Source organism: Impatiens glandulifera, chromosome 9 (genome assembly GCF_907164915.1).
Source record: "Impatiens glandulifera chromosome 9, dImpGla2.1, whole genome shotgun sequence".
Taxonomy (NCBI): domain Eukaryota; kingdom Viridiplantae; phylum Streptophyta; class Magnoliopsida; order Ericales; family Balsaminaceae; genus Impatiens; species Impatiens glandulifera.
The window spans coordinates 17,138,211-17,154,573 of NC_061870.1; the positions used below are offsets into that span (position 1 = coordinate 17,138,211).

The window sequence follows — 16,363 nt, forward strand, 5'->3', positions numbered from 1 at the left end:
ATCCATAAAAGTCGTGTTCAAGCATTTCACACAAGGACATTTTATATTTTGTCGTCCTGTACTACTTACTGCAAAATCTAGGAAGTGGTCAACTCCTTCCTCATATTTTGGATAATCTCTACGTAAGCTCATCCAAGTTTTGTCGGGTACTTCCATTAGATTATTTAACCTAAATTATTATGTATCAATCACAAGATAGATTTTCTTTATATCAGACCTAAAGTTGTAATTCAAATAAATAATATAAACCATAAACTATAATTTCACCAAATTTCAGCCATATTTCACAATAACTTCATACTAATTGAACGAATAATCATAATTATAATATCACAATACATACTAATTTATACTAATTTCATGTTCTATCTCAAATTGAAAACTAGTCCACAAGGATTTTAGCCAAAAACTTCATACTAATTTCACAAAAAGTGCCTAATAATTTCTCAAATTTCAAAAAAAGTGCATACTAATTTCTCAAATTTCAGCCCATTCAACTAATAATCATAATTACAATATCACAAATCTCCCCATTCAACTAATAATCATACTAAAATTCATTCATAAAAGTGACCTAAATATATATACAAATTTCAAACTCAAATTTATTCAGATAAGTGACCTAAATATATATAAACTAGTAATCCTAATTTCAAACTTTCAGCCAATTTAACCAAAAACCCTAAATCAACAAACATCTAACCAAGAGCAACTGTCTTGGGAATCTAAGACAAGTTTTGAAGGGTGTCGCGCCAATAGTATGTTCTTTTCTTAATAATGCAAATAGAAGAGTTATGATTATTAGGATAATCTGAAAATATTTTGAGACCTAGAAACCGTCTCTATAAATCTAGATTGGTAACGGGTTCGGAGAAGTCAAAGCATAGGGTGCTTTGTCCCTCACAAATGAAATGTCCATTCAAAGTCGGTAAAATAGCTATGTGTCGTTTGGATATCATTTTCTTGCGGATTTCATTGAATTCTGTTGGAATGTATCCTAGACCGTGTTGATCCATGTTATAACATGGTTGCGGGAATGATGTCATGCCTTTGGCGTTTAGGCCTAAGCCCATGCTAGGGAAAATCTCATTTGACGCATCATTCTTATTGGGGAGAAGCTAAACATACTAAAGTCAAGGTGTTTGAATAAGTCTTTACCTTCTAATAGGATTTGACAAATCTTGAACTCGCTTAGTTCAACCTTATAGGTGTCAATATTAATAGACTTTATGATTGTTGCGGTGTCTATTGCGCCGTTGACTATCATGACTTGGTCGTTGGCGATGAATCTGAATTTTTGGTGTAGGATGGAGGTTAAAGCCTTGGCTTGATGAACCATTACTTCTAAAGATCAAGTTATAGGAAGGTTGCATGTTGATGACACAAAAGTTAGCCTGGAAAGGGATACTGGTTACTCGGACTATGCACTTGAAGAAACCATAATTTCACGGTTGTCGTAACCTCTAACACAAAAGTCGAATGGAATGATCTTGTCTTAGGATACATCTATCTTATCAAGTGTCCTCCAATGACATATTTTGAGAGCGGATCCATTGTCTATCAAGACCATTGGAACGGCTTTCCCTCCATTTGCACAGAAATGTAGAGGGCTTGTCATGATTTGTTTTAGTTGATGGAAGATCTTTATCTTCAAAGCCAATCATGTTGTATTGTGAACTAGCGAATATGATCCCTACCAGTTCTTTAGTGGTGGTGTTGGTAGGGACGTTGGCCTTACTTAACTCATTGGGGTCTACTTTCTTGTGCTCGATAGAGTACATCAGGATTTCCCATATGGAAATATTAGTATTTGTCATTTTTAGTTGATTGAGGAATTTGTCTCCTAAGTTAAGAGCTCTAGACTCATTTTCCATTATGGTTATTTGTTGGGTCAAATTAGTTTGATTAACTTTATTTTGATAATGTATGAGTAAAACTTAACGATGATTAAAATTTAAATATGAAAGAAGCTTTGTCGTCTAATTGTTTCTATGTAGATGCATCAGATTTGGCTAACTTAGACATGGTCTAAGTAGGCTAATTAGACGTGTTGCTAGTTAGACGTGTCAGTCTAACAGATACGTAGTTAGACGTGCTAGTCTAAAAGATATGTAATTAGACGTGTCAGTCTAACAGATATATAGTTAGACGTTCTAATCTAACAGATACATAGTTAGATGTGTCAGTCTAACATATACACAGTTAGATGTGCAAGTCTAACAGATACGTTGTTAGACGTGCTAGTCTAGCAGATACGTAGTTAGACATAACAGTCTAACATATACGTAGTTAGACATGTTAGTCTAACATATACGTAGTTAGACATGTTAGTTTAACAGATACGTAGTTAAATGTGCCAGTCTAATATATACGTAGTTAGACGTGACAATCTAACAGATACGTAGTTAGACGTGTCAGTCTAACAGATACGTAGTTAGACGTGCAACTCTAATAGATACGTAGTTAGACGTGCAAGTCTAACAGATACGTAGTTAGACGTTGTCATCTAAATCCTTCAAATTAGTTTAAACTGATATGTAGTTAGACGCTGTAATCTAACTCCATTAGATGTGGTAGTTTAATGGGATTCAGGTACTTCATTCACTTAGATAGGATATTCATTTCAAAGGTGTCCTGCCATTTTTAGAGATATCTTGCATAGGACATGTGGTCGATTGGCTTGTCCACAACAAAGGAAACTTCAATAAAGTTTTAGCTGAAATGCTTGAACAGGCTATGGGTATAATAGTTATTAACCCAATCTAGACCCATAAGCATGATCAATGGCTTTTCATTCATCATGAAAGTCAATTTCTTGAGGGGGTACCATGGGAGAAATCCCCATATTTCGTCATTGCTTTGTACCAGAAGTCCAGGAAATACTTCATTCATTCTTCGATATTGAATAGAAGGGGACAAGAAGCCATCAGACAGAACTGGCGTTAAGCGCTTGAGCTTGTCAAGTAGCCAGATGTAGAGGATTAAGGGGTAACCCCTTTTTTCTCATGGTAGAAGATAAATATGAGTTGTTCATGCCCATTAACGTTTGCGCTAGAATAACACGAGAGGGATCTTTGTTGCCTCTTTGTATTTGGTGTGCTTCCTTGATGATTCTCGAGGAGGTTTACCATTTTCTGATGTTAGAAAGAAATGATCCAGTAGGATTGGCATCGTTATCATGGATGATCCTAAAGTTGAATGGATCTCTCCATTTCTTTTTCCATCTTAGTTAATGTCTAGAAATCGACGTATGTCCTTGCGAGGATAGTATCAGATGTGACTTTGGAGTATCCGTATTCCTCTTGTAAGAGCTTTCCTATGGACATTGAGTCTACAAACAGCCTCAATTGTAAAACATTTGTGTTGTCTTTCATAAGGATAGCCCGAAATTCTTCTATATTTGGGAACATAGACCATTCACCGAGGTAATAAGCCTGTTTCACAAGGTTCCATCTTCGTTGCATTTCTATCAGGAATTTGGAGCTTACATTGAAATTTATGAACCTCATGATAGGAATGAGGCCATAAAACTTTTAATTCCACTCGTTTGCGTGAAAATTATCAATCTAGGGAACTAGTGTGACATCCGTCAGCATGGACTCGTTTATGACTGCAAATGCAAATCATTTACAATCAAGTGTTTGTTTTTAAAAGGAAGGAACATTTTCAGAACATTCACTTAAACTTTAAATGCATACACATAATACATATATATATAGTAGTTACATAAAGGTTGTAGCGACGATGTCTTTTGGTTGACTATGCATGACAAACAACCGGCTTGGTGATAATCAAGTTTTTTTCTATGGAGAATCATACGAGAGTTTTACTCACCGATAGTGGAGTGGGTAAACTGCCGCCATAAACCAAGGAATGTTTAATAAATTAGTAATCCCCCACCACCACCTCCACAATGTCTGCATCCTATCGAACGAATCATCGCCAAAGGGTGTGTCGATCCGGTGCTTTCTAGTTTTTTCTATTACAACATCACTCGGTTTGTAACTAGTTGTCATTCCATATTGATAATATTTGCATATAGGTGTAGAAGTACCGATTCCGGTCGAGTAATTCTTTGCAAGAATAGGGTGATGTATCGTTTACATATAATGGCTCTAAAAAATAGTGATAAAACTTACGCGTCTTTTAAGGTGTTGAACTTTTTAAGACATGCATATTCAGTGTAAAAATGTGATACAAATGTTTCAAAAGCCAATTTTATGTTTTTGAATTAAACATATAGTCCTTAGTAGAGTCGTCAGAAACTATAACCCTTAGAAAAACCCTTGGTTCCATTCGGGAAAAAGCTCAAGATTCAAAATTTTCAACCTCGGTTTAAGTGTTAGGAATTTTCTTTTTTAAATCGGTTATATAACATTTGAGTTTTAATTGTTTATTCTTTCGATCCTAGTCATGCTTCTAGGTTTAATATTATTTAAAGTACTGAAACATCATTATGTAAATGCGAGTACCTGTTTCAGATGATATATATGGAGGAAATACCTAAAGAATATTAGTCATTTTTAAAGGCATGAGGCTTTAGAAATAAACACCAACCGAGCCTTGGTAAAAACATTTTGTGAAAATATCCAAAAAATATTTAAAATGCATTTTTTATTTTCTCGGAATTTTTAGAAAAATGAATTGGAGTTCTTAAATTACAAAAATAATTTTGGATTTTAAAAAGTGGAACTAAACAAGAATTAGAACTGGAGTCCTAGGTCTGGGGTTCGTTTTTATCGGCCGAGGTCGAGAGTCTCACGTTCCGGGTTGTGGTTTGGGATCATCGGTCTAAGGACCGAAGTCCCTCGGTCGAAGTTGTAAGGACTCTCTATCCTTAGTTGATCTTACCAGTCTAGGTGTAAAAACCTATCGCTCATGGGTTAGCCTCGGACTTAGTTTATCGTTCGAGGTGTATAAATCTCTCAGTCCTGAGCTAGCTTCGGGTTAGGTCCCTTGGTCCTGGGTTCGGGAGCTCTCATTCCCAAGCTTGGAATTCTTAGTCCCAAGGTTAAACCTTTCGGTCCTAAGATTAAGAGTCTTGGTCCTAGGGTTAGAACTCTCAGTCCTTGGGTTAGGGAATCTCGGTCCCAAGGTTGGACCTCTCGGACCTAGGAAAAAATCCGAGGTCGAATTTCTCGGTCCTAGCTCAAAAACATCGGTTGGACCTCTCGGTCCTATGTCAATTTTCTTGGTCCTAGGCTAGGAGTTTTGGTCCTCAAGAACACCAAGTGCAATGTTCTATAATTCAATTTTTAAGCTTTGATTCTTTGATCTAAGAGATTGGGTAGCTTCACAAAGCTCTCAAGAACATGTTGATCATCATCTCAAGGTATGGATCGACCTGGATGATGATCAATTTTTTCAAGACAGTTTGTGATAAAAAATCGGGTTTTTGATTTTAAAGTTTTTTAAAGTGTAAGAATCTATCCAATAGCTTCCTTATACTGCATATACCTTTTTGGTACTAAAACAAGAACAATGGCTGTTCGTTTTGACCAATTAAAAAAACTCAAAAATTTCATTTTATTTTGAAAATTTTGATTTTGATCAAACATGATCGGGATGGATCAAACATGATCCAAATAGTTTCCAAACTTACAATCATGTTGAGAAGCTTGATGGGTTGTGATTTGACAGAATTAATCTAAGAAACAAACCTGTTTTTTTTTTAATTCAACTTATGGTTTTGTTATTTAGATTGATTGATCGGTTTTATCCTATACATTGAGTTTATAAATCATCTATGGATGATTTTTTAACCATAAAATACCATAAATAGCAAGCGTACAAGCTTATGCAATTTGAAATATAAAAATTTTAAATTCAAACTGTAAATATGAATTAGAAGGTGATTGTAACCTTATCAAGGATTGGAGAACACTCCTTGATCCTTAAGGAAGCTTACTGGATGCTTAGATCCAAATTTTAAAGCCTGAAACAAAAAATTCAAAAAATATGAAAGCTTCCTGCTTCAATGGCGGATTTTTTATTTTCTTCGATTTGAAGGGTATGAGTTGGATGAATCAGCCAAAAATCATGGGACTATTAATAGTTGCCCAAGGTCGGTTGGAGGGGCCAAGTATGATGAATTAGCCAAAAACCATTAATGGTGTTTTGGTTGTTGTTCAGTCAATTGGTCGGAGTAGGCACTGACTAGGACTACTTTTGTAGTGGGGATGATTACCATCGTAGGGTGATCATTCAAGGCTTTGAATCAACCGTTTTGGTGGACCAGTGATTGGGTTCTAAAAAGCAATGATCAACGTGAATCTTCGGAGCTTATTTTTTTGGGGTCGTGATGAAGACGAAGGTGGCGCTTAAAGTGACGTCGTTTTGAGTGCGTTCCAGCATTCCTTTGGCGTTTTTCCAGAAGTTGAGATTCCGTCAACGTTCGGTGGGACGGAGCTAATGTCCGCGTTAGTTGATCCCCTACACATTGGGCGCACGTCTCCTTCTGCTACAACGGGTACGGGGCTGATTCATGGATGCTGGATGAAAATCCATCGCTCATCTGATTGTCCTGGCGCGCGTTGAAATTAATTTATGTAGTTTCGGCCACAAAGGATCATATATATATATATATATATATATATATATATATATATATATATATATATATATATATATATAATCTTTAAGGGTTTGTTTGAAATTGATTTTTCTTTCACCCTTTTGGCTTTAATTTTGATCTTTTAAAATACATAAAATATGAAAATAAATACGAAAAATGTTTTACCATTTTATTTTATTTTTGTATACTTTTAGTATTTAAATAAATAATTCTTTTTAGTTGAAATGGATACAAAAATCCATCAAAATTATTTATTTTTGTCCTTTAATTTTTATAAATTATTTTAAGATAATGTAGGTACAATATTTATCCCTAATAATTTTACTTTTATTTTGTCCCTAAACCTTAATTAATTTGATTAATTAGCACAATAATTAATCATAATTAATTGTTTTAAATATGTTTTCGGCCATGTGGTTAATAATATTAATCTTATTTATTTAAATATAATTCAAAATAGTTATCTTATTATTATAAATTGGGATATAAATTTTTAGTGTTTATAGAAATGGTTTGATTAGTTAAAGAGGGGATTGGAAAAGTTGGGTTGTATATTGTAAAATATTTGAGGGAATTAGTTGTTTGACCGAAGTTAAAGTAAGGTCGCAATATGAGAGGTCAATTGAGGATTGGTGAGCCAAAGTGTGGGTAAAAGAGTTTGGTAATGTTAGAGATAATTGATTTGATCAAAGTGAAAGTGTAAAGTCACTAGATGTGTGGTCTCGGTGGGGTGGGGGTAAATGTGGATTAGATAGTTTTTGATTAGTTGAAGTGATGATAAGAAAAGTTGGGTTGTATATTGTAAAATATGCGAGCTGATGATTTATTTGACCGAAGTGAAGATAAGGTCTCGAGATAAGCGATTAATTAAGATTGATGGATAAATATTTAATGAAATCGTCGGTTAGTTGAATTAAAAATAAGATCACGAGATGAGAGGTCGATTGGAAATTGGTGAGCCAAAGTGAAGGTAAAAGAGTTTATTAATGTTGGAGATCGTTTATTTGATCAAAGTGAAAGTGTAAGGTCACAAGGTGAGAGATCGATTGAGATTTATGGATAAAATATGTAATAAGATGATTGGTTAGCTGAAAATGAGGATAAGAAAATGAGGTTCTATAATTTTCCAATTTTAGTACATAATAAGTATAAATATTGGTATTAATGTATGATACGACTAAGTTGGGTTGATAATCATTACTTCATATAGAACTTCGTATTTCAATGTTAGATTGGTGGATAAATGTTAAATGAGATGATTGGTTATCCAAAGTGAGGATAAAAAAGTAGGGTTATATATTGAGATAAATATTTGTATTTAAAGTAAGCTACGATTAAGTTGAATTAGTAATTATTATTGCACGTAGAACTTCGTACTTCAATGGTGTATCATCTCATACCATGGTGTGATAATATTTTAATTGTTTTAGTATTTATAAATTTCATCTTTCACCGTCATATTAAACCTATAAAAGTTAAAACTATGTTCATTCATTCATTGCAGAACTGGAATATCTGTAGGACTGAAATTTATCGTTTTTAAACTTACTAGAATTGAAAGCATTGCATTCAGATAATTCATTTACGTTTTTAGCTTTTTATCTTTTATTCAGAATGTTACGACTTCAAAATATTTTTAGGCCCGTCTAGAATAATCTCTTAAACTCGTGGTTTTTTTCCTGTCTTTGAAATTTTTTAATGAAATAACGTTAAGTCGTTTTTCAAAAAAAAATTATATTCATTAAAAAAATGGTAATTTTTTATGTTTCACCAACTTATTATTTTCATCGTATTTTCACTTTATACTATATTAAAATAAAAATAATCATTATAAATATTTTAGTTTGATATTTATTTTAACATTATTTTCAAAAATGACTCATTATTTTATTTAAATAATATATAGTTATAATTTTTTTAAATTTCACTTTAAAAAATATTAATCTTTACTATAATAATAATATAAACAATGTTTATATACAAATTATTATATATAAAAAACACATCAAAGAAATAAAAATAAAATACTATATTTTAGTTATTTTTGGATGAACTGTTAAAAAAGTTCACAAGATCATTAATTAATTACATCAATCTTACTAAAGTTATTTATTAAATTTATTCAAGTAAATAAGAAAATAAAACCAAATTTTAAGTCTTAGCGTCTACTTAATTCTAAATCTTGAAAGTTAATATATTTCAAATAAGTATGTTACTCTTTATAAAATATTCTAAATAATATAATTATGCATTAAAATTAAAATAAATAATTAAAAGATTATTTTGAATTATGAATATTTATATATTTTATGTTAAGAAAATATTCTTAAAAAATTAAGAAATTAATTATAAGATTTAATTTATGAAATATAAGATTATATATCTAATTTCACCTAAGAGAATAAAAATTAATAAAGTGATAAATAATATGAACAAGTTTATTAATTAGTTTGAATATATTTTATTATTATAATATTATTAGTTGTTTATTATTTATTTAAAACATTAAATATATATTTTAAATTAATTGTTAAAAAAATTCTTGTTATTTGTTTATTTTTATCTTTGTCGGTGTACATTGCATGTGGAATTCAACTCGTATCTATAACACATATTATTGTATTAATTGTTTCATTTATTCAAACATTTTATTTAAATAAATAAGTAATAAATTCAAATTTTATTTTATTCCATCAAAATGAATTTCTTCATTAATCGGGTCTCACTTTTTATTCTCTCCTAAACCCAACAACATTAAACTTTATTCAATATTCATGATCCAGGTCAGTTGTGTTTAACACAAATGTCAATCAATTCTTTCACAACTAGGTCTATCTCTTCATCGTCTCCTTCAATTAGTAATTTATCTTTCATCTCCTTACATTTCTTCCTTATCTCTTTCCCTCCTTCCTCCAATAAAACTTCATTGATCAATTGTGTTATCTCTTCCCTTTTGAGTCCTCCTTCCTCATCTCTATGGACCTCAACACCAACACCAGCTTTCACAACCAGCTTCGCATTGATTGGCTGGTCATATTGAACAGGAATAGCAATGATTGGTACACCAAAACCCATCGCCTCAGTTAAGGATCCCCATCCACAATGGCTTATAAAGCCTCCAATGCTCTCGTGAGCCAAAATATTTGCTTGTGGAACCCATTTATCAATCACTAGTCCTCTTTCTCTAACCCTTGTAAGAAAACCTTCAGGAATAGATTCATGAACACGAATCTTCTCCTCCAATGGAAATCGAATGACCCATATGAAGTTTACCTTGCTTTGTTCCAATCCGTAAGCAATCTCCTCTCTCTCTTCTCTTGATAGGTAGCACTCGGATCCAAAAGACACCAAAATTGTCGACCCTTTTTCTTTCTTGTCCAACCACTTCATTACCAGTTTTCCATTCTCAGTTGTTAAATCATCTTCTACGGGATTAGAAACAAGCGGACCTGTGAGAATAACTCTTTTGCCTATAAGGGATGATGCATAGTCCACGTATCCTTCCTCAACCTCCCTGAAAGTCTTAGTCAAGATGATTTCTGAAGATCTCAAGTATGAGAAGTGATTACCCGCTCTTTCTTCAAAATTATGTGTTAGTTTCTCCAACATTTTTTTAACTTTGTTCTCCCAATACCATCCCTTAGGATTCAATTCAGGAAATGGGAATTCCACCCCCCGTTTAAAATTCACGTGGAAGGTATAATTAAGCATGGAAATACTTGAGGTATTGAACAAAACGGCTGGAATAGAGAGAGAAGCAGCAACTTCTGGAGCCCATGGCTGAAGGACATCATAGATAACTAGATCTGGTTTGAGTTGTTTGAGAATGGTAGAGAAGGCGGGACTAGCCATGTCAAGTGCTCTAATGAGTGTATAGGACAAGTGGAGAGGAAGGCCTCTGGTTGTATGGTGGTGTGGAGGGAGCTCTGGATTATATGGGAGTTTTATTTCTATGTAATGGAGGAAAGGATAGTCGTTTTCACTTACTATTTTTCGTATGGAGTTGAGAATGACCTCCGTAGAACATAGATAGATTTTAAGGTTTCTCTTTCCAAGCCTTTTTGCTAGCTCTAAGAATGAAGAGACGTGACCGTGACCAAGCCATGGAAACATCACAATGTTCAAGAGGTACCCTTTAGCTTCCATTTCTCTCTCTATTGTGGAGTTGATGCACCATTTACCTTCTTGGACTGTAAATATATATAATATTTCAGCATATTATATTAGAAATAATAAACACTTTATTTGTTACATTAAATAAATTTTTTATTATAATTTATTCATTATTTATCTGTTAGTAACTTTTTTTTTTCTTATTAGATTAATATTAAATTTGTTTTATAATTTTAAAAGTGATTTTGTTGTTATTAGATAAATATTAAATTTGTTTTCCCAAGGTCTTAAGAAACTCATAAAATAAGACATCAGAGTAAATGTTTTCTCTTTTTTCTTCATAAACAAACATTGTTTATTATAAGTTCAATTATGTTTTTTTTAATATTAAAGTTTAAAATACTTGTGTACCACATCTATAGTTTAATTATATTAATAAAATCATCCAAATAATTATTGAAGATGCAATTTAACCAACTTTTATGATTTAAAGTTCAAATTTTTTATTCAGTCAATAGTACTACTCATAACCTTTTTTTTTTTTTTTTTAGAGGTAGAACATTTCATTAAACTCTTAGTCGCCGAGAAGGTGTCAATTTTCGTGCATAAAGTTAGAGTTACATTCTTAATCAACTAGTAGAAATTAAAGTTTAGGGAACAATCAAATAATATCATTGTACCAGCCAATAACAACAATTTTAATGAACAATGACCCAAAAAATAACTCAACAAGCTAAAGAATAAAACCAGGCTAATCAACGTTCAAATAGGTCAAAGACAAGAAAGCTTATTCAAGACACCAAATTTGTTGATGATAACTGTCCTCACTCTAACCTAAATGAGTTTGTTAGTCTTGTGTTTATGATTGAAAATGCACTAGTTCTTTTCCAACCAAATATAACTAATAATGATTGAGAGCAAAATATATTTAAGAATAAATTTGTGAATTTGTGAAATAGGGGACCACTAATGCTACAACACCTATAAAAAGATAGCTCCAATCAAATCAATATTAATGAGGTCACTATCAAGAAATGCCTCCATTCTCACGGTATTCAAAGTCGATCTCCACAAATATGGTTATTGCCATTTGGCCAATTCCAAAGTATTCATGATAAAAAATCAGTTTGTTCAACACCATTTGTGATCCATTCCATAGACATCCATTCCATAGACATTAGTAAACACCTAATGAAAATGAACTCATTCACAGTTTTGATGGTTCCAAATAGAACATCTAAAACTAGCATCATCATCCGATAACATAGTTTCTTGAAGACAAATGATAGGAGTTTTAATCAAATATGATCAATCAAATTGTATTCTTCCTCATTCACAGTTTTGATGGTTCCAAATAGAACATCTAAAACTAGCATCATCATCCGATAACATAGTTTCTTGAAGACAAATGATAGGAGTTTTAATCAAATATGATCAATCAAATTGTATTCTTCCTCATTTTGTCATTCAAATATCTTATTGTGGTAGACATTCATTTTTTACCGCAAAATTTTTAACTTTTAAAATTCTGAGTCAACACTCATTTAAAAAAAATCATATACGGGTTCTCATTACACATGATTTATAAAAATAAATAATAAATTCAAGAAAACGAATATGTGTCAACCAATTTATTGAATTGATTATAATTCGAAATATGTTTTAAATAAAACTAATATGATACAAATTGTAACCCTCGAGAAGGTCCCTGGTCCTCCGTAGCTTAGCACATGTCGTATGACAATATAGGGGATTCTATGATGGCTCGAGCTTCGATGCCTTTCCCCTTGGTTAATCCCGAAAATATTAAAAAATTATTTTATGAGCTGTCGGTATTATTTGAAAATGGATTGGATTTTCAAAATTACAAAAATAATTTTGGATTTTGAAAAGTAGAACCAATTGGTATTAGGACTAGAGTCCTAGGGCTTGGGTCCATTTTTACCGGTATGGGACCGGATGGCTCGGTCTAGACCGTGGGTGGTCTAGATCGGGGCTCGGGATACTCGGCTAGAGGACTAGAGGGTTCAGCCCTAGGGTTCGGGAGGCTCGGTCCGAAACTCAAATTGTTTGGTCCTAGGTATGAGAGTCTTAGTCCCAAATCTATATTTCTAGATCGTGGGACCTGGGAGTCTCAATCCCAAGTCAGACCTCTCAGTCATAGGAGAGAATCCTTTGTTAGATTTCTCGGTAATTGCTCAAGAAACGCAGTCCTAGGGCTTGGTCCTAACTTAAGAACACTAGTCCTTGATCTCGATCTTAGATCTATTTTCTCGGTCATTGGTCTCGGTCAGGACCAAGGATTCTAGGTCCTCCGTCCTACAAGACTCAGTCTAAGAGGACCGAGTGTTCTTCATTTGGTATGAAGATTGCAGGTTTGTATCTTTTGATACGGATCATGAAAATATGATCTTTAAGTTGCTAATAACTCATATTAATGTAGAGATCATGATCTCTAATCCTAAACTTGATCAATTGAGCCCTAGGAAGATTGATTTCTCAGCCCAATTTTTAAGGAAAGATTTGAAAACTTTTGATCTTGGCCTAATTCTTATTCCAACTACTCTCAAAATAATTTTTAAAACAAAAATTCTAACTTTTTATTACAAAATTTTTAGTTCGATCAAACATGATCAGGATGTATGTAATATCATTTGAAAATTATTTTAACATGTGTACAAACATGTTAGGACAATATTTGAATCAAAATCAAGCTTAAAAGCTCAATAACACGAAATTTCAACTATAGAAAGCACGAAATTGAGTCCTAAATAAGATCAACCCGATCAAATTTGAAAAATCTAATTTTGAATAACAATTTGAATTATAATAGGTATGGAAGTTTACTAGTGATTGGAGAACACTCCAATGATCTATAGAAAGCTTTTCAAAGCCCTAGATCGAAGCCTAGATCGCCAGAACGATTTCTTCAAAAAGACAGTCGCCGAAGTTCTTCAAAATTCTTCAAGTAGGCTGTAATTTTTGGATTTTGTTCGATAAATTATAAGAACACTTAGGGACTATTTATACCCGAGCTAGGTCGGTCTCATAGTGAATTCATCTTTGATTTTGCTTCTGAACTTCTTCTTCTCTGTTTATGTTTTGTCCTTGATAGCCTAATTCTAGAATATATTTTATATTCAAACCTTAGGGATAATAATGGAGAGAGAGACGTGCACGATTGTGCAATTTAGAGAGATAAGGACGAAGGATGAAGAATGGGGATATTATCCAGCCAAGTATCGTGACAGAATAGTACCCCACTTCCATTTCCAATTGTGGTTTGTACCATTTGAAATACATATTTTCTTGTTTTTAGGATCTTCTTCAGTGACCATGACATTCTTTCATTGATTTTTCGTATCCAGATACTCTACTCTTCTTTCATAAATCTTGTATGCACCTATTTGACCCACGTGAGTCCGCTTTCTACTCCAACGCCCATAGGTTCCTGATGGTGAGGACTTTATTTCATTCAACATAAATTTTTATTCCTAGTCCGCCTTCTTCTATGGGAGTGCAAACATCCTCTCATTCTACCTTTTTGCATCCTCTTACTTGTGTTCCCCAGACGTAATCTCTCATGATTTTATCCAGTTTAGCCATTATTTTATTTGGGATGAATATTTTATCAAGCTTGGACACACATTTTGCAAAGAGAGAGATCATCTTTTTTAAACTTTATCCAATAGTGGCGTTATATAGACACTCAATTTTTACACCCCAAAAGTAAAATAATTATGTTTGGTCAAATATGATGATCATACTTGATTATTGGACTAGAGAAGTAAAAATCAGAAACACTCTTTGGAATTGTCTAAGAAAGACCCTTGAATAGCGGTCCAAATGCCAATTTCCAAACATACTCGAGCTTCAGATGTTTTCATACATTCAGAATGACTAGTTTGAAAATTCATGAACTTTGAGTATAATATTGATGTTGGACAAAATGTACCAACCAATTAACCTAGGGTTATTTGTGCATCAAAATGCCATTTTTCATAAAAACAAAACGGAATTTGGGAGACCTGATACGTTCAGATTCATCGGTTCAAAAATTGATGAATTTTGAGTATAATATAACTATTTGCAATTTTGTGTAGAAGGCTTTCAAAAGGGAAAACCCAGTCAAACCGGACGAGTCAAGGATGAGTCAAAGAAAATCAATAGGCTTGATTGCACTCCTAAAAGATTTAAAAATGCATACGTTGACGTCATGCTGACGTAAAACACATATTGTTTGAAAAGTTCCCCAAATACATGTGTTTAGCACTTTGTTCGCTAAAGTAATTCTACAAGGATCATCAACATTAACAATTCACCCTGATCGTTATGCTTAATAGAATTAGATGATCTTCGATGATTTGGAAAAATTAAAGAGTCCTATACAAAATCCGTTTGTATTCAAAATTGAGTCAAACACTTAACCCCTTCAAATTGGCAGCACAAGACAATGCAGAAAGTATGAGATCAAACTAAACATGCTCGTGGTTAGAAATTATTAACCTGAGCCACCTAGCCTCAAAATTGGATTGTGACCTATGGTTGGATATATAAGACACAACCTGTTCGAATTACTTTGGTCTCACTTCTCCATTCAATGAATAAGATCGTCTATTCATCTCGAAAACCTGATCACGTTTACCCACTTCAGTCCTGTTGTGAACTGAAGCTTGGCATGACTTTAAAAAATCATATCTTTGCACTTACTTCATCATTTCTTCCAAGTAAACTACCATTGTAAATAGATTTGAGTTGGATTTTATTTGATAACATTTAGCACTCATAGTTTGACCTACAACCCACACTAGGTCGCCCGTACGCCAAAATGTTCCTTTCAAAACCCACGAGGCTCCATTGAGAATTGCATGACATGCGACTTGTCTTGGACTTCTTGAATAAAACGAAAAATTTAGCCAACCTCAACAACTTTTCAAAAGAAAAAGAAAGACATCTTCTTATCGAGAGGCAATTGCTTCCAAGGAATGCTGTTCTTAGAAAGTGGAAATTCAAGAAGAATTATGAAGTCTTTAAAGGAATAACACATGATAGTTAGTGGACGTACCTAAGTCATAAAAAGGTAGTGAGCTGCAAGTGGTTATTTAAGAAGAAGCTAAATTATGATGCAATTAGGAACCCTTTGTACAAAGTTAGGGTGGTGAATAAAGGATGCACACAAAGAGAAGGTATTGACTATAACAAAATATTTTCCCCTGTGGTGAAATGTACTTCTATTCGAGTCTTGTTAGCTCTAATTTGTTTGATAGGCTTGGAGATTGAGAAAATAGATGTAAAAACAGCTTTATTGCATGGAAATCTAGAAGAAACTATTTATATGAGGCAACTTGAGGGTTTCATCAAGAAAGATTATGAGAACAAGGTATGTCTCCTAAAGAAATCTTAGTATGGGTTAATCAATCACATAGACAATGTTATGCAAGATTTGATAGCTTTATATTAATAAATTCATTCAAGAGAAGTAATTATGATTGTTGTGTATATGATATATGTTAAATCATGTCAAAGATGAGAAAGTTGCACATAATATTTTTTGTTATTTTATGTGGATGTTATATTAATTACTATGAAGGAAATGAAGGTTATTGATGATTGTAAGAGGCTGATAGAAATTAATTTGATATGAAGGATTTGGGGAAGACTAGGAAGCTATTGAGA

The 16,363-nt window shown here is 32.9% G+C and overlaps 1 protein-coding gene across 1 annotated transcript; it reads right to left on the reverse strand.

Moving 5' to 3' along the window:
- Window positions 1–9,358: 9,358 nt before the first annotated feature.
- On the reverse strand, window positions 9,359–10,720 carry LOC124915894 (beta-D-glucosyl crocetin beta-1,6-glucosyltransferase-like). The gene has a single exon (XM_047456643.1). The coding sequence runs from the start codon at window positions 10,718–10,720 to the stop codon at window positions 9,359–9,361; it is 1,362 nt and encodes a 453-aa protein (XP_047312599.1).
- Between the last annotated feature and the right edge of the window lie 5,643 nt (window positions 10,721–16,363).

Coding starts and splice junctions, on each gene's coding strand:
- LOC124915894 (XM_047456643.1), bottom strand. CDS start 10,720: ATGGAAGCTAAAGGGTACCTCTTGAACATTGTGATGTTTCCATGGCTT.